Source organism: Strix uralensis, chromosome 6 (assembly GCF_047716275.1).
Source record: "Strix uralensis isolate ZFMK-TIS-50842 chromosome 6, bStrUra1, whole genome shotgun sequence".
NCBI classification, from domain to species: domain Eukaryota; kingdom Metazoa; phylum Chordata; class Aves; order Strigiformes; family Strigidae; genus Strix; species Strix uralensis.
The window spans coordinates 16,312,804-16,331,972 of record NC_133977.1 but is presented as its reverse complement, the minus strand read 5'-3'; the positions used below and the strand labels follow the sequence as shown (position 1 = coordinate 16,331,972).

The 19,169-nt window shown below is 37.4% G+C and overlaps 1 protein-coding gene across 5 annotated transcripts in view; it reads left to right on the top strand.

Moving 5' to 3' along the window:
• ADAM23 (ADAM metallopeptidase domain 23) overlaps positions 1 to 19,169 on the top strand; it is an 83,317-nt gene that overhangs the window by 60,695 nt on the left and 3,453 nt on the right. Inside the window, exons 23-26 of one of the 5 annotated variants that reach the window (XM_074872961.1) lie at positions 791 to 959; positions 2,608 to 2,719; positions 11,940 to 12,030; positions 15,238 to 15,292. In XM_074872961.1, coding sequence (XP_074729062.1) covers positions 791 to 959; positions 2,608 to 2,719; positions 11,940 to 12,030; positions 15,238 to 15,292 — 427 coding nt within the window. Of the gene's footprint in view, positions 1 to 790; positions 960 to 2,607; positions 2,720 to 6,112; positions 6,204 to 11,939; positions 12,031 to 15,237; positions 15,293 to 19,169 lie in introns of all 5 variants that reach the window. The other 4 variants (XM_074872962.1, XM_074872963.1, XM_074872968.1 and 1 more) reach the window with 4 other exon arrangements.

Here is a 19,169-nt window from a genome sequence, read left to right as displayed (position 1 = left end):
ATGTGCATTATGCTCCTGATTACTCTGTTTGATCTCTCCAGTAGCAGAACTTCAGATTTTAACGCCCAGCATTACATTTTTGGGGGAGTGGGGCAGGAGAGTCTAATTGCCGAAGACCCATAGATTAAGCATAATGTTTTTGAGTATTATATTCTCAGAGAAATAGCTGTAGGGAAGTGAAGGCTTAGAGGGAGGAAACTGAAGAGTTGTTGCAGGATAAGATGTTAAGCTGCAGTTCAGTTTAAAGGGCAGGTAAATGGGTTTTAGTCTACTGTGCACAATATTGGATTTGTATTTTAAAGACATTGGTAATATTGCTGTGATGCTAAGAATACTCTCTTACATCGTTAGGCCCTGATTGAACAATGATTCTTAACTCTTCTGTTACTCTACTAGTATTTTTATTTGAACGTCATCACATGGGAAGTTAGTTTTTTTAACTTTTTTCTAGCAATAGTATTTCACAGCATTTGGAAAAAAATTTTAAAAAAAGAAAAAAGTATGGCCCACTAAAGGCTGTTAAACACCACCCCACCCCCCACCCCCCCCCAATGCCCAAGGGGTCCATTTTGAGTATTTAAGCCATTATCTAGACTTCTTTTTAGTCTGACAGCTGGAACACCTTGTCAGTGCTGTGGACAGACATAAAAACTTTGTAATTTTGTTCAATCTGTCTGTATGCTTGAATGAGAGAAAGGTATGAGGCTTTTGTATCTATACTAACATGTTTAATATTTTCAGAAGACTCCAGTCAAAATACTAATAGTGTCTTAAAACTTATTTCTCCTAGTGGTGCTCATGTTCTTTTAGATGATGATACAGATGTAGGTTATGTGGAGGATGGAGCTCCATGTGGACCTCACATGATGTGTCTGGACAAAAAGTGCCTGCCAATTCAGTCCTTGAACATAAGCAGCTGTCCCATTGGTTCTAATGGAAAAGTCTGTTCTGGTCATGGGGTGAGTCTGTACTGCGAGTTAGCAGCTAAGCTTCTCCAGCTATCTCTGCTATATCTGACCTTAATGTACCCTATGGAATTCTCTACTTGAGAGTGTTCCGAAGACCTGTTGATCTGAAAACACTAATGTTAGATTCAGGGGAAGACTGCCATTCTGTGAAGCATAGATAAAATTTTAGAAAGCAGTTGTCAAATTAGTTCTGCAATTATATCCAAAGTGTTGTTTTCCTTACTAGCAAGAAAGAGCTTTGACATTAGTAATTGTAAACTTTTGTAATGTACTACCCATATTTCAAGCTACTTGCCATCTTCAGTTCAACTTTTTCATGCATACTAACACCTTAAGTTGGTCCTCTGTTCATGGAGTTATACCTCATTACTTCAATAATTAAAATTCTAAACTGTTGGACCTCAACAGAGATGATACATTCTTCTTGAACAGATGCAAAGTGCATCATTTTACATTTAGGCACATTATATTGTTATTCTACCCATAAGTCCATTTGTCTAAGATATTAGGTATGTTTTCCTGAACAGATTCACTTTTCCACGTCTTAACTGATACTGATAAAGTACTGATAAAACCTTTCCACTGTGGAATTCAGTGGACAGACACTTGCCTATGGGGCTAGACTTTATACAAGAAGTTGTTTGTTTTTTCTTCTTGGTATATGTAATTGAGGGTGAATTTCAGTGCTTCAAATAAAAGGACTAGGTTCAAAATCAAGATGAAAAATTTTAAAATTTGTGTGCAAAGGATCTGGGAGATCTAGAAGCAGTCTTGGTACTTTTGGAGAGTGGCATGAGTGGTGAGAGAACTATGTTACCTTTTTTGGTTTGCTTTGCATGATTTCGACTCATAATTTTAAAACAATACTTCAGTTGATCAAACCTGCCGTAAGATGTGTTTATGTTCAGCTTCCCAGATAAGATTCTTCAGTGAATACTTTAAGAAGCAGAGTGAGATAAAAGTTAAATTAAAAAAATCACACGTACTACTTGTAATCATTAGTGTGTAGGTTATTGTCTGGTTTTTTTTGACATTATGTTCTAGTGTCCAAAAGACATTATTAGCTGATTATTAGAAATTAGAACTATTTCCTCTTTCTGGAAGATAAGCAAGCACTCCTCATTGCTGCTTAGAAAAAAATGATGAAATGATGACAAAACCAGTGATGAAAACCATACTATTTTTTCTACATGGGAGGAAGCTGTAAATGAGAGGTTATAAAGCATGACCATCTCTTGAACATTTTAAATGCAAATGCTTGTATTCTTTCTGGACATCCAGGCTCAAGGTCTAGATGGTTAGCGAAGATCTAACTAGTCTAGATAGAGGGTTTTTTGGATGAGAGTTTCTGTTATTTTTTAAATCCTGTGCAGGTGTGTAGTGCAAATGGTGATGGAACTACGGGAACACTTCTGCTTTTCCTAGCATCTGAGTGTATTTAGAGGGTTAAAGCAAGCTTTCAGGTTATTGATTTTATACTCATTTTATGATATTATACTCATTCTGAACACTCAGGGCTATTGTTACAATATATAAATGGACAAGTTTTATACTCTAAATTAAATACCTAATCGCATGTTAAGCAAACCTAATAAAATGTAGTTAAAAACCAACTGCTGCAACTTATTTTCTTTTCCAGGTTTGTAGTAATGAAGCCACTTGCATTTGTAATTTCTCCTGGGCTGGAACAGACTGCAGTATTGATGATCCTATCAGGGATACTGGTAGCAAGAAGGATGAAGGACCCAAGGGTTTGTGCGATTTCAGTTTTGATGTTCTTTCAAGTATTTATGATATTTTTCTGTTGATACGTGGTAGTTGAATTAGCATATAGAAAGAGAGTAATATTGTGCAGTCCTGCTTAGACCCATGTAGTAAAATTCTGCTTTGTGTAGATGAAGTAGGTGTTTCTGTTTTAAGAATTGATGAAACTTTTTTATTTTTCTAACCTAAATTTGGGGAAGATTTCAGTAGGTGATGGTATGTACTTCCTAGTTTTTCTTTTGTCCCATATTCTCTATTTTTTACAATCATTTTCTCTGTGATTGGAGTCTAAGTGTAGCTCTTATATTTATATGATAATTCAGTATTTATGTTTTACTAGAGATTTCCAGTTCCTTTAGTTGTTCTCAACTAATTCAAAGAGCTGTGGCATAAAAAAAGGGAAAGTGGAATGTCCTGTGAAAAACACTTTGATTCTTTGAAATCATATTTCAATGGGAGGAAGAAGAAATAAATTAAGATTTTTAAGGACTTACATTATTCTTACCGACTATTATTGCTTACTCTTATGTATTTAATAGGTATTTCAAGTGCATATGAAGTATAAATTCCTAATGAGGAAATAATTCATTAAAAAAGTTTTTCAAAGAGGAAGAAAAGCACTTGAGATTCTGTCTGACTTCTCTGCCAAAGAATGTCTTTGGATTGTGCTGTGCAACTTTTATATGTCTTTCCTGTCATCAGGACATTGTCCAGCATCAGACTATATTTATCCAGTGTTATGCATTTACAGATAAAGTTCCCAACAAACAACTGAGAAACCCAGACAAAAGTTTTTCTGCTATGTCCCAGTTCCAGGTCCTTCTGTGCCTTATGCAAGGCTGATGAAAAGAAGATAAAAGTTGTTTAAAAATGTAATCCTTAGAACTCAGACTCTAATTTGATTACTCTTTAAAATATCCAAGGTTTCAAGGGAGGACAGGATTTTGGTATGTCCCTCCAGAATGGCTCTGCTTCTCTCTTGTGTGCCTTATTCTTTTGCCCCTTAGCAGAATGGTTCTAGTACACCTTTACCAAGAACTGTTGAAGAGATTAAAACAAGTTACCGTTGTGAAGGAGGCTCTCTAGAACAGTCCAGATTTGCATTAGGGAATCTGTGCAGGTGCTTCCTGGGCTCCTAAACCCCACCACTGTTCAGTGTAGAGCTGCCTGGTTTGTACCCTGTCTTACAAAGCTGCTTGTCGTTCCATTTCCCATAAAAACCTTCCTAACTCTGGAACGCTGCTTACAAAGTCTTAAAAAAAATAGTGGAGAACAGCACTATAGGGCTGATTACTTCTCTTTGTGTGTGGATGAGGAGAGCAGTATTTACAGTTGTGACACACAGTACATGAATCTTATATTGCTTATTTCCAAATCCTGTAGGTAAGAAATAATTCCCTCCTCTGTAAAAAGGTCTATAGGAAAGGCAGCACAGAAGGTACACTTATCTTGGTTAGATTTTTCTAATTCAAATTAACTCACCAAATTCAGAATGGAATTACCTTTATGAAAATTAATACATCGATGCTGAAATATTCTGGGTAAAAGTCTTAAAGGAATAGTATCTTCATGGATTTCTGCCAGTAGGTACAGACATAAAGTTTAGACTGCATTATTCAGTGGAGTCCTCTGCAATAAGGCAGATTATGTTTTCGTACAAGGTGGCTCAATGATTTCAAAAGATGGATTATTTTTACTTATGTTGTTACAGTAATTTATTGATGTTGAGGCACCTAGAAATTAATTTGGGAGCCTGACTGCTGACAGCTACATTCATCTCTTTTGGTGTGTTAATAGAGGAATCCCTTTGTGAGAAGATGTCAGAAGATTACAGAAGTAGTTTTCTGTATTGTGAAGATCCAATGTACTAGTTTCCGTGAAGTTTTTTCCCCCTATTACCAGTACTTCCCAAGTCATACGCCAGTTTACAGGGCTGAGGCAGAAACCAAAATACTTGTTTTTCCTTAGCTCTAAATTTGAGTTTTGTTACATTTCAGAAGCAGAACATTCATGATGTGAAAATTCACCTAATAGATTTAAGATTTTTTACACCGTAAATCCAAGCATTTTTCTTACTACAATTAGAGCATGTATAGCTAGAAAGTATTGCTCTTTATTTATATATTATTATTATAATTGACAGTTGACTGCAACTCCTGCTGCACTTTTCAGATCTTTCCATCATCCATCAATTGCTTTTGGTTCCATACTGCAGGATTAAAAAAATTAGTGGTCCTTTATTATGTTGGTATTAATACATGAGTCTTGAATTACTCTAAACTCAGCAACCTATTGTATCCTGCACTAGCAGACCTACACAGCAGGCTAGCAGTTTTGGGAAGACAGAGTTCTTGCTGATAGTTTTTGGCTACTGCAGAAACTTTTAATTATTTTAGAATCTTGGCTAGTAGTTTTTAAATCAGTAGGACTCCATATGCATGCAAGATTCTTCCTTTGCAATTTCATTTGCAGAATTAGGCCTTTGTTTGACTAGTGGAATAGTGTGTATTTGTTTTTCTAATATAAAACTTATGTCTCAAGTGTGTGTGTGTGTGTGTTTGTGTATATTTATGAAACAGGAAAAAATTATGAAACCATTTCAAAACAGACTTTATTCAGCATGAAGACTATATATAAAGTTTTTGTCCCTTGGAAAAGTTCCCATTAGACAGGGAATTCAGCTGCTTCTTTGTGGTCTATTAAGACTCGGTGAATCTATCAAAAGGGTTCCCTTAAAAAATGAAAAATAAGGCCTCGATGTCTTAAGAGAGACTATCCGAATATATGGAAATTCCAGGGTGTTACCTGAAGCACATTTCCAGGGTAGGTTTTTCCTTTTAAATACTGTTATCTGTCTTTAGGTCATACAGATAAATAGAGTGTCCTGTTGATAAATGCAGTAACAAAGGAAAATACTACTAACTAGTAAAGGAATGAATTAAAAAGTTGGTTTTTTTTCTTTTCCTGCCTTCGAACTCTTTCCAGACAGTTTTCATTTGCTTAGTTATATTATGGATACAGTAAGTTTCTGGTGATCAAAAGGAATTTTTCTTATTGGCGATTTATTTACATTTTGGCTGTTTTAAACAAGCAGTAGGTTGTTCCCTTTTAAAGTAAATAATAGAACCACAAGCTAAAAGGAATAGTCTTAAATTTACAGGGAAACTTCTCATTGAAATGTTTGTAAGCATTCAAAGAAAACCAAATATAGCTAATTTCAAAGTTTTTAAAGCTACAGCATTTGGTACATAAAGGTTTGTTAGGAGTTTTGAATTTGGGTTATAGCGTAACATATTCCTTTGAGGAATTATTTCATGTTTTCATTTCAGACATATATGTGATCATTTCCTTAAAAAATCTTCCCTTTTCCCTCCACACAGTGAGCATGGCCACTAACAGGCTAATAGGTGCAGTGGCAGGGACCATTCTGGCCTTGGGGGTGATTTTTGGAGGCACAGGGTGGGGAATAGAGTAAGCATTTTTCTTAGTTTGAGTTTTATGTTTGGTGCCTAGTGTGTGAGGTAACCGTATGCACCCAAGCCCTCTGTGTATTACCCTGTTAGCTTTGTCATGTGGTGACTGTATTTGTCATGTGATTTGACTGTGTCTGTGTCATGTGGTTTGCTCATGCAGTGTTGAACCTTCTCCTGTCTGGGATAATGTGGGGCATAAAAACAATAAGTTTGTGAATTTTTACATTGTCACAGTAAAATTAAATGTCTAAATGTTTCCATTACACCAAATTATAATAATAATGGGAGAAAATGGAAGTTTGTGATTATTTTGCAAAATAGACTGAGTAACGTGTTTCATAAAATCAGAAATTGTTACAATCTGTGGGGCTTTCAGTCTAATAATAGGCCACATGATTTAGCTAGAAAGATAAAAGCTGATGATAAGAGTATAGACATCTAGTTTTACAGTAAAGCTTCTGAATGTTCTGTTGCTAGGATTCTGTTACCTCAAGGCAGTAGAATGCTGAAGTATAGAATTCATATGTAAAAAATATGTATGAGCAATTTTTACTGTCTTTTCATAGTTTTAGGAAACTGTAATCTTAAGTGTTAGCCCACTACCTCAATTTTAACAGTGGCTGTGATTTTTATGTGTGTATATATATGTATATATGCACGTATAAAACGCCCATATAAGAACTCTCTTCATTCTGCATTCACTGTTCAAACTACAGAATAAATGGTGTTGTTCTACTCTTCTGAGATTTCAAACTTCACTGTGTTTCTAATACTATATATTACCTCTGTTGTGTGACAGTGCCATCTCTCTGAAGGGGGAATCATAACCAGTTTGTGATTCCTAATCAGGCTCTGTGAAAAAGCATTCAGGTACAGTTCTAATTAAGGCTGCATAGGCAGTCTTCTGGTAGGCAGCATTTTGTGTGTCTGAGTTTGCAGCTCTAGATACAACCCTTTTAGCTTTTGCTGACCTGGACTGTTACATGAAACTCCTCTTAGATTCTCAGAAGAGTAGAGACCTTTGCACTCACAGAGGACAGCTAATAGAAAAACAAATAGAAGGAAGAGGGTAATAGATCATCTGCTTGAGAAAGATCACATCTGTGTTTTACAGCTGTTTGCTAAAAACTGAAGACTCTGAGGGTTGTAGAGGTTAGGAACCCAGATTCTGGAACAGAATATTTATTTACCTACAGTTGAGAACCCTCTGCTTTCAATTCTGCCTTGTACCCTTCTGTTTTTAGCTTCCCTTACCTGCTGTCTCAATCCACTCAGGTCTGACCAACATCCCTGACCATTTGCTCTTGATCCTGTATCCTTCTGCTCTAATTCCAGCTTTTCTTAATCTTTCTTCTCCTCTTATCACTCACTACCTGACTCATTTTTGTTTCTATCCACTCTTGTTTCCTGGATCCCATCAGTCTTTTCTCTGTCCTCTGATTTCTTCAGATAAAAATTCACATTCAAGGCAAGCCGCTGCTACTTTGTGCTGCTTGGTTTAAAGAAAGCACATGGGGAACACAAATAGCTTCTATGTCCTAATGCCCTTCAGGCCCTGGTGGCTGTTACCACCATGGCTGCAGGGGAGGTTGTGTTCATCATAACCTGACGCCAGGTCCTGCCCTTCTTCCTCCTCCTTTGCCACTTTACTTGCAAATTGCAAACTTTTCTTCAAAGTGCTGAAATAACTCTAGTTTCTTAATGCTTTATGAATTTGTTTTAGTAATCACGGGGGACAAAATGGCAGTCTTTTTTTTCCAGATTTCATCCTAAAGTGGATACTTAGCTTTGATAACTTAAGCTAGAGGATTTGGCTGGCAAAGTGACAGGCAAGAAGAGAAAATGTCAGACCACCACAGTGTGTTGTTACTTGCAGGACAGTCTGCAGTAACTTGCCTCTTCTACAACTAGCAGAGTTTCAAAGGAATGTATATTAATTCTTGCAGAATCTGTCTGATGATGATGAAGATTTAGGGAATAGTCTGAAGTTCACTGAAATTAAAGGTGTGTTCTGTTTTAACGCAGTTTAATTCAGTAGGATTCATATCAGGGTCCTAAAAGATGACTAGGGATGATACAATAGCCACACCAAAGCAGATAGCGCCTTGCGGGAAGGGGTGGTGTGCCAGGCAGTTACGCTCCAGCTAGTTGCAGGAGCTTCCTCCTCACAAATCTGTGCCTGCAGGTTACAGCAGTAATGTGATGGAAGGATCAAGTATACCAGAAGTGTTGCATCTTGTGATAGTCTGGATGGAAAATGACCCCACAGTATGGTGGTGGTTAAAACCTTCTTCATACTTTGTTTGCTTGTATTTATGTGTACTGGGTCTGGCTGAGCCGGAATTGGTTTTCCCATGTAGCAGCCCTCATGGTGCTGTGTTTTATGTTGGGAGCTGGCAGGGTGTTGATAGCACACTGGTGTTGTGGCTACTGCTGAGTAGTGCTTACACAGCACCAAGGCTCTTTCTGACATTTTCCCCCCCAGTGGGATGGGGTGGGCGAGATCTTGGGAGGGGACACAACCAGGACAGCTGACCCCAACTGACCGAAGGGATATTCCAGACCATATGACGTCTGCTCAGTATAAAGCTGGGAGAAAGGAGGAAGGGGGTGGGGGTCACCTTTGGTCCTCCGAGGCAGCCACTACGCGTATTGGAGCCCTGCTTCCTGAGAAGGCCCGACATCGCCTGTTAATGGGAAGTAGAGAATAAATCTGTTTTCTTTTTGCTTCCGCGAGCGGACCTTTGCTTCGCTTTGCTTGTATTAAAACTGCTTTTGTTTTACCCACAAGGGTTGGGGTTTTTTTCCTATCTTATTTTCTTTCCCCTCTTTGCCCTGTTGAGAAAAAAAAGGGGGGGGGGGGGAGTGATAGAGCGACTTGGTGGGTACCTGGCATTTAGCCAAGGTCAAACCACCACATTATGTCAAGCATCTGAGTCCAGGGACTAGAGAACCTCATTTAGCTGAAACATACTGATTTATATTTTTCTTCATAATGTCACTAATTAAAGTGAGCTGATGCAAAGTGCGCTTCATACTGGTAGCAAAATTCTGATTTATTAAATACAATGTCCTTGATAATGCTTAATAAAACATAAGGCATACATCCATAAAGTATAACATGTAAAAGTAGTCCCATTGTAAGTACTTTTATGTGCACAGTCTGTTATGGTCTTTAAAACAGCTTACCAATAATCCTCTTAAATCTGTATTTCAAAACTGGAATTCATTAACTGGAGGACTCTGTTCTGGTAAACAAATGGTTGCTGTTTAGTAATCATAAGTATTCCACCAACTTTGTTTTTATATTGAAGTCAGAAATGAGATTACAGTCTTGTTGATTATCAGTGAAATTTTACCTTGAATGTAGCCCTTTCAGTTTCTTGACTAGGAAAAATAGCTGTTCCTCTGCCTTTGTAGGAACAGCCACTCCCAGCATGCTGTGAAGCAGTTTTAAAATTATTCCAGAGGAATGGACATGCCTTTATCCACAGCCGTCTATCATTTACTCCGCTCTTAGGCTCTCTCTGGCAGATAGCCTAATTCTCACAGGCATTTATTTTTCAGCAGGGGGTTTGTGTTAAAAATGAACATCACTTCTTTAATCACTGATACTCTGTAAAATTGGGTCAGATCCTAAAAGTTTTTATCAGGACCCCTTTATACTTAACACAATTTTAGTAACTTCTCTATTAACTGAACCTAATTGTTTTGTATATGATTCTCTTCTGTTTAAATTTTGATTGAATTCTTCTATGTTTATAGTAAATAAAACCAATATTGGATTTCCTGTATTGAAAGAACAAACCTGCTGTTTGTTGAATGGATGTGCACTATGGAACAGATTTTTATTTTTTTTCACCAAACATTTAATAACCAGGGAACACAGTAAGACAGATGTAGAAGAGTGGCCATTTGGTACTTCCTTATCAAAGTTATGACTGTGTTAATCATTGTACCTCTTTTGTGGGAAGATAGCATTCTGTGGCTAGAAAGAAATCAGCTTTAGAATTTTTCAAGGCTTCTAAAATTTATTACAGATAAATTAGTTGCTGTGTTTTCAGTCTTTTGTTGTGTGCAATCATTTGATAAAATCCAGAGTAAGCCGTAGATCTGAGTCAGTAGCTCCTCAGGCTGCTGTTGAAAGCAAGCCTTTATTGGGAATATAATGCCTATGGAATGGCATTTGTGTACCCCCCACCATGCTCACTCCTGTTGATTTGAGCCAGGTGTGACTTTAAAGGTAAGTCCAAATAAGATATGTTCTTCCAAATTGTGAAGAATTACCTTTTAATTATTGTTGTCAAATTTGTGCACTGCTCATATCTGTAAAGCTCACTATATTTCTGTTTCAGCCCAAGTCTTTTACTCATATTCCTGAATACTCTTTGTGTAGGAATTGCAGGAAGCAATTTTTAAAACTTCGTTTTCTTTTAGCTAATCTGATCTCCAGAAGCACTGATATGGGAAATGTGTAATGGATGCAATGAAGTTAGGTCACTGCAGTAAGTTTTAAAATTTAGGACACATCCTTACTGTAGTAAGTAGCATCTGGGACTAGGCAGAAGGTTTTGTGATACCGACCTAACAGCTTAAAATGTTCAGTTGTTGCAGCTGCCCTTGCTCTTTCCTTTGCTGATCTCTGGCTGCTCCTTCTTCTTCCTTGTTAGCTGTCATTTTTCCAAACTCAGTTTCAGAACATTTAAAATAGGAAAATTTCGGTTGCTGTGTAGAAGTGTTGGTTTGGGGAGACTGGTATGGGAGGTAAGAACTGTTTTTGAAGGCTATTCCTGAATATGTAAATGTTTAAACAGAAAGTGTGCAATATGCTGCAAAAGAACTATTGGGTTGGTCTCATTTTGCCTTGAGCTTAGATGCAATTAGCTTTACATCAAAGACTGCTCAATAGGAAGTTATTGTACAGACCTATTGTCAGTTTTCCTCCACCCTGTGTAAATAGAGCACTTAAGGGTCAATTATGAGTATATTATTTAGGTGTTCTCTTGCCCTCTTCAGAAAATTGCACAAACATATTTTGTGCTGCTTCTTTTGTTGCTCTTTTTTCCTGCTCCACCCTTCCCCACTTTGTAGTTAAGTAGTTTCTTGAGGATGATGAAGAGATGCTTTGATGTTTGGAAAGCTTAATGGGAATACAGCTTTTATTTCAATTTTTATTCCTTATTATATAATCCTTTGCTTTTGTCAAACAATTGTCTGTAAAGGTAGCATTGACGTAACTGTAGGGAGTCTGAACTCTGATTAGCAAGTGGTGCTAGATGCTTTCTGCTCAAATTAAAATATCTACCACCTTTCAGGATCTCCATGAAAAAAGTTAGGCTTTTTGATTTATTTTTTTTTCTTTCTCATTTGCTGCAGTCACAAAACAGCATTCATAGTTTTTCCTTTAAGTTAGGGACTTATTCATAAATATCTTCGTGTCCTCAGCTGACAGTTCATTCACTAGATAATGGAGTAAGTCACAATGGAATTTACTGTCTAATACTAGATTTTTATCTATGGTAGACGTCAGCATAGCACAATGCAGAGACCAACAGCTTTGTTCATTCTTACTGTTAAAGCAGAGTAAGTTGGGCTTGCCAAAATCATCTAGAGACATCACCTTGTGTGTGCTGTCTGTACTCCTTGAATTGTTTGACTACCCTTCAGTTGCTTCACTTAATGTGAATAAAGTGGTTGGTTCTTATGTCTGTCTTACCATAATCCTTTATCACAGGTCCTAGTGCCACCAATCTTATAATAGGCTCCATCGCTGGTGCCATCCTGGTAGCAGCTATTGTCCTTGGGGGGACAGGATGGGGCTTTAAGTAAGCAATGCCGCATGTCTTCTCTTCAGTGGCTATGGCATTTCTATTTCTTGCTTATATCACTAAATTTTGAGTTCCTGCTACAAGATTTCTAAGTTAAAACTCCCCTTGCCCCCGCCCCAAACTATATCAAACTGCTTTAAAGAGAATTACACCTGCACTGAACAAGAGGAAGAAATGGATTTGAAACTAGCAGATGTCATCAGGGTGCAAAGTTGAAGAACAGCAAAAGAATGAATGTAACTTTCATGAGTTCACCCTAACACTTAGGGAGCAAGGTCTTTTTCTCACCTCCAATTAGTAGCATTGTTCTCATAAGTTGACTACAGTGGTTAAAAGCCCCAAAAGGTACATGTCTTGAGGAGTGCTTATTTTGAATGCAGTAGTACTTTCAAACTGATAAACTGTTTCATAATTAAAGACTTCATGTGTAAATGGTAAGTGGTGGCAGTAGCAGAGTAGTTTGCAGTAATGAATGTGTTGACACAGTTGACTCAGAAGTACCAGAGCTAACTTTTGTTTGTGGTTACTGATTTTTTTTTTTAATTACCAATTCAAAATTTTTTTTAAAAAATCAGGTTTAGAGAGAACACTTTGAAATCTTGAACTGTCTCTTGCAAGATGAAAACATTTCTCACCCAATTCTAGTTCAATGTGTTTTTTATAACTATGAAGAGAAACATACCAGTCATTCTGCCTGGGGCTGTTAAAGCAAAGAGAGAGTCTTGCACAAAGGTATTTAATTCTTGCCTTTTTTGTAGTGTCAAGTCTGCCTACATGTATGGTCCGTATTTGGTAAAAAGAATCTAAATCTAGAATCAATGTTTATAACCTAATAATTCACGGAAGTTTTAAGCACAAGAACAAGTAATTTCTCATGGTATTCAAGTTTGTATTTCTTTTCAATAACATGAATCAAGACTAAGCCATGATACAACAATAAACCCTAATTTCTCAATCAGTTATTTTATAATAGTTCAAATAATATTTTATATGGCCTATATTAATATTTCATTTCTGAGTTGAGAAGAAAAAAAAAAATCTATTCCCTAATTGATTAAGGCAGCTATCAAAGTAGCATATAGTGATCAGGTCATATTTATCTGTTAATTCACTTTCAAAGGTCACTGGAAAATGTTTGTTTACTTCTGGTTTAGACTGTTATATTTTCATAGTGTCTCCTGGCATGAGACATGATTATAGAAGCAAAATATTTCTAAATCTTTCAGCCCTGCTGAAAACAGAAAACAGGCTTTGCCCTTTCTTCTGGATAAGGCAGTTACTCCTTTCTGTTGCACTGCCTGCCACCAGCAGTGTTTTCAGAAAGACCCAGCACCGGCCGCAGTCATTTTTCTCTAAATGCTTGTTCTGAGGGAAGTAGCACTTCCCCTTGACACTGGCAAGCGCTGCAGTGCTGCGTGCATCAGCGGTGGGAGCCAGTGCTCCACATCTGCTTTAGGAAGAAAAGTTTAAATACAAAATGTATCAAAACATCAGTCTTTAAGCATGGGTGTATCATCTTCATAAGCCTTTTTAATTCCTGCTGATAGACTTACCATGACCTGCTGTATTTTTTTTGTTGTTGTTTTCTTACAGCTGCTTCTTAGTTAAATAAATGAAATCCACTTATTTGTACAATAAATACCCCTAGGTTAGCCTCCAGTATTTAGAGCTGCCCTGTAGTCACTTAAAAACAATGTAGTTTTGATACAGTCCTATTATCTTTTGCATTGTGTCTCCTATGGCTGAGATTTGTATTTTCCATATTTATAAACAGTAGAATAATTTAGTATGTATGCATTTTTGATTTGTTACGTTGTTTCATCAAATCTATGTTAAAAGGTAGAAATTCAAATGAGGTGTGTATTTTAGAATATGCAGTGATAGACATGGATTCGCATGTGGTGTTAACACAGGAAGGAATTGGCATTCTTTTCGTCTGATGGATTGAAAGATTTCTTTTGTGTAAAGGCCTAGTCTGGGAATAATGCTTTTTTACAGACTCTCTTTAATACTTGGACATATTCTATAGCGTTAACTGATACAAGTACATTTATGTTTTTTCTGCCATATCCTACTAGATGCAGAATTATAGGAGAGAGTTGTCTTTTAGTCTAAATAAAGCATATAAACAATACATTAAAATTTCAGTTAGTTGCAGAACTGAGGGTTTTTTTCCCCTGCACTTCACTGCGGTTAGATTTTTAAATAAATACAGCCAAATTTTCTCCAAGGCTTGTGTTAATATTTCTGTTAAAATTTTTGATTTATTCAGAACAACAATGCACACACATTTAAAGCAACAATATTAGAAACACTAATATTACAAGTTCCCATAGGAATTAACCAAGCTAGATTTCGTTAGAAAAAATAAATGTTGGATTATACTTTTGGACCAGTTTTCTGCTGTCAGGAGACATGTTTGTTACTTAGCAATTCATATACTTTCCAGACACAGAGTGCTCATCCCTAGATGATGCATTTGTATTGCAGAAAGTAATTTGTCAAAAACATAGTACAAGTCATTAAAATATAAAAGGTTCGGGCAGTTTCTTCCTCTGAATCTTTTTAAGCTGTCTTGTGCTGTAACAACCTGTGCTCTTTTGCATCAGTGCTGCAGTGCCTGCTAGCAGCTCTAGAGCAGTCTGGCTGCTGACTAGGGACACCTACACTCCAGAACATGCATGAACACACATCTCTAGAGGAATCCCTGTCTGAAACAATACTGTATTTAATCAATTGTTTATTTCTCCTTTCTGTTCCACATCTCTCAAACTACTCTCACAAGTGTTCAGCTTTGCATCCTGGTGTCATTCATTTGCCCAAATGCAGGAGTTTGTTATCCCTACAGAGAAATGTATTGGAAATGTCTCCTGAAGCTCTTATTCTCAAAAGAGCAAGATACAAATGTTTGTTCTGTAGCAGAACCTCAAGTACACTGGCCTGGCCTAGCTCACAGCTTGAAGTGCATGTTTCTTCTGGGGGTCAGAGGGGAACTGAAAAGGCTTTTCAGCTTGTATACAAAAGAGGGCTAGCACATGTAGACCCTCTGATACTTTGCTTCGGATATATCTGGAGGGACAGATGAGGATAATAAAGAGGATTTTGACTTTTCCTTTTTAAGCAAGTGATATGTTTAGTCTCTGCAAATGTGAGAGAAGGTAGCTAATGCTTTACAAACTGGGAGATGTGATTTCTGTTTCACAGGTTATCAGATGTTCATATGAACATACGGTACTGTGGTGTCAAGTCCATATCAAACGTAAGCTGCAACTAAGCAAACTTTGTTCATGAACTGAGGTGGTGGGGTGGTGGGGTTGGAGGGGAAGTGTAAAAGAAGGCTTGATGCAAGTTTGGAGGAACAAAGCAAAACAAAACATAACTTCCAGTTTCAAGAGTGAATCTTGGGTTAATTATTCTAATCAAGTTAATGTGTGGATAGAATACGAAAGAAAAAAGTTAACTGACAATTTTAGGAGGCATAGAACCTCGTTACACATTTCAGGTGGCTTAAAGGCTGTGGGTGGAAACCTTGTTAAGTAGATTTTACTTCAGTTGAGCCTTGCACAGTACTTCTAAAGCTGTTGGTGTTTAGACTGCACTAAGGGAGTCCTACGTATTTCTACCTCAACTCTGATGGGTAATGTACAAAAGTACGGCATTCCTAAAATTTTCATGTGCAAGATTGCAACGTGCAGAGTTAATATAAGAAGAACAATTTTACTATTAGAGGAGTAGCTCTGTGCAGTGGCTGCAGTCACAGTCTCAGGGGCCTATACTTTAGCATATATTCACTTATTTTTGCAAAGTTACTGCAGTAAAATAAGCCAGTTAAATGCTTTTGTTGCTGACTTTAACAGTATTAAAGCAATTTTTGGTAATAAAGCAACACTGCTAAGATGCAATGCTAGTAAAAGTGATGTGGAAATGCACATGAAAAGTGGCTGACAGAGAAGAGTTGATTGTATGCACAATTCTATTTCGAGCAATGGTTTCTTAGCTGAAGAGCTGCAGGGTTTTCTGTCTCTTTAATGGAAGATTAATGGCTGGACCAGAGATTCACCCACATACAACAGATGCCAAGTTTAACTGGTCTGTGCAGATGCATTTAGACCCCAAAAGTTTCTGCACTATAAGGCAGTGGAATGCTAATGGCGACTTTGTGAGAAAGGAGGTTTTGGTCCCTTACCAGCATTTCCGTAAAGCATGTATTGTGGACTTCAGTAGAGTCATCACTACACAAACATCAGCATTAGAATCCAGTGTAAGATATTTTATCACTTTTTTTCCAAACTACTAAAAAAAATGACAGGTCAAGGTCTTATTTTAAGATGCTACTTTTAGTCCCTCATTTTGTTAATTTGAATCAGTTTTGTAGCAAAAGGTCATTTATTCAAGCTCTTCTCCAGCATTTGAACCATGCTTTATGAATGCCTGTGCAAACATTAGCTATTTGAAGTGGTTAAAGTACTCGTTTGGGATAAATCTTTAAATACTGAAGTAAAGCTTTGTAGTTATGTGATCACAAAGGCACAGATTTGCAAGTAATGTACTATGTAACCACATTCCTAATTAGTTGCCAAAAAAGAAAAAAAAAGCGGAGGATTGCAGCAGGGTATTTCTTATATACATCCAGGCTTTTTTGAAACCAGTTCTTCTTTTCTGAAATATTTTTCGATTGTAAGGATGACCATATTAGAGAGGCAGTGACGTGCTGTAGCATGGTGTGCTTTTTTGATTTGGATTCACCTATAGTTTTATTCTTGTTAGAGACACTTTTTCTGGCTGAATTACAGACTGAAAGGCTGACCCTAGTTATTTAAAGAGACATTAAGTGCAAAAAAGAAGTTAATGTTCTAAAATCTTCTACATAAACCAACAAAGAACTAGGAAACAGCGTCATTCTCCTGTGTGTCCTTCCACAGAGGCCTCTTCTGTCCCCTGCATTACTGCTTTACTGAAGCATACTGAAAGGAACCTTGTACTACTGTAGTACATAGCTAAAGAGGTGCAAGTATCCAGGACCTGATACTCACCCAGTTTCCTTTATTTTTATTGTAATTTTCTTGGGAAAGAGAGAGACTTGTTCTATTTGCTGATTTAAGTAAGACTACCACCTTCATTTTAGTATTGAAATGGTTGGTAATTTGGGATGAAGTCATTAAAGCAGGTCAAGGAATCGGAATAGAATTCCAATTGCTGCAGGATAACACCTGACTGCCTATCTCTGAAGTGCTGCGATCGCAGCACAGAGATGTGGCAGGCTTTTGTTAATGCTTTGCACATGGGTACTATGTGCTCATATTGACACTGTACCTGATGTACTGTATTTCAGAGACTAGTTCAGACTCTTATGGTAAATGTTGTTTTAGTTCTTCACATGTTTCTTTCTCATACAGCACTGTTAGCAGAATACCCTAAGAAAGGCAGTGGTTTGCTTAGTATCTTATTCCTTGAAGTGTGTATTTCTGCTGGATAAAACTAGGAAATGAGTAAATACGTGGTTTGGACAGATCACAGAATGGATGGTGAGAGCACAGCAGACTTTTCCTGTGGCATGGGAGCTGGCTGAGCTGTCATACAACCAAATGGTCCTTACTGGAATACTACACTGGTGGAGGTCAGGTTAGAAAAGATTTGATAGGATAAAAGTCAAAAGTGTTTTGATACAGGAGTTGTACTGGGAAGCTAGCATAGCATCTGTCCTCTGTACCATGTTCTAAGACTCAAAAAATCCATTTCTTTAATCAAAATAAGCTCAGGTAACAGAATGTAATTCAGCCTATGTTTTAATGACTTGTCGTCTTTGAGCAAACTGGAATATGGTACTTTCTCTAGAGTAGAAGGACAAGTGGCATCATCTGGATTTTTTACATGCATTGATGATTTGTTTTAAGGAGACTGACTAATTAGTTGCTCATCAGTAGTGTTTGAACTCAGGTATGCTAGACAGTATTTAAAGGGGGGAGGCAGAGGGGGAAGAGAAGCAGACATGTCGTCTCTCCATTGAAAGTGGCAGGACAGGCAGACACAAAACAGGTTTTAACTAACATTTAACCAAGTTATATTAAATTCGTACTTCCTATCATGCAGTTCTGCAAGTTGGCCTGAAAAAATAATTTGCTCATCTCAAATTTACCTGTAGTACAGAGGAGGATGGGTTGAGATATTGAAGTAATGTCAGCCTAATTCAAAAGGAGCTTTAGTACAGTACTCCTAGAGGGGAAGTGATTGAAAGATGAATACAGTGATCTTTCAGAAACCAGCAGTTCTTAAGCATACACCTTGCAAAAATGTAGGCACTGGTACCCAAGGAAAAAAAAAAAAACAACAACAAAAAACACCACAAAGGATGCCCAAGAACTACTGGCAATCTTCTCAAAGAGAAGTTGCCTTTGGATACATCTGTTAGTCTCTTAAACCACCGGGCAAACCTTGTATATTTATAAATATTGTAGCAGTGGTGGTAGTTATCAGGGCTGCAGAAAATAGAAAATGCTGGGGTTGGTATGTAGCTTTAGGGAATTTATGAATTCCTGGTCTGTATTTTTTGCATGTCGGTTTGGTGGCGGTAGTGGTGCGTATGCCCAATGTTAAAACTAAATGCATGAGCCCCTTGCTTGATGCCCCACATAAAGCCAGATACTGGGGAGGTTGCACCCAACTTCTGTTGTCGCTTCCTAATGTCTTGCTGTTTGACATAGGATATCAGTATCGCAGGAGACTGGATATCACTGACCAGCTTGCTTATCCACTGTTAACATTAAATTCTAATCACACAATTTACAAAACTGTCCAGTCTCCTTCGAATGCAGTGTCTTTGCTATATTTTGCACCTTACCAAGATTCATAGCAGTGATGGTCAATAGTGTGGTAAGAGCTCACAGAGGCACTCAGTTCTTTGTCACACTGGAATACGTAAACTAAATTCTTGGATAGCCAGAGATGGACACTCAAGTGTCCGTGTGCTTATGTATTTCCAGTACTGGCACTTCTGACTCATACCCTTTAGGTATATGCATGCTTCCTTGGCCTAGTGGACACACATGTTACTGTGGGCTGAAAGTTTCTACAAATTTAGAGCACCACTTGAACTACTACAGAAATAATTGAATTCTGTATGCCAGCAAGATCTTTAA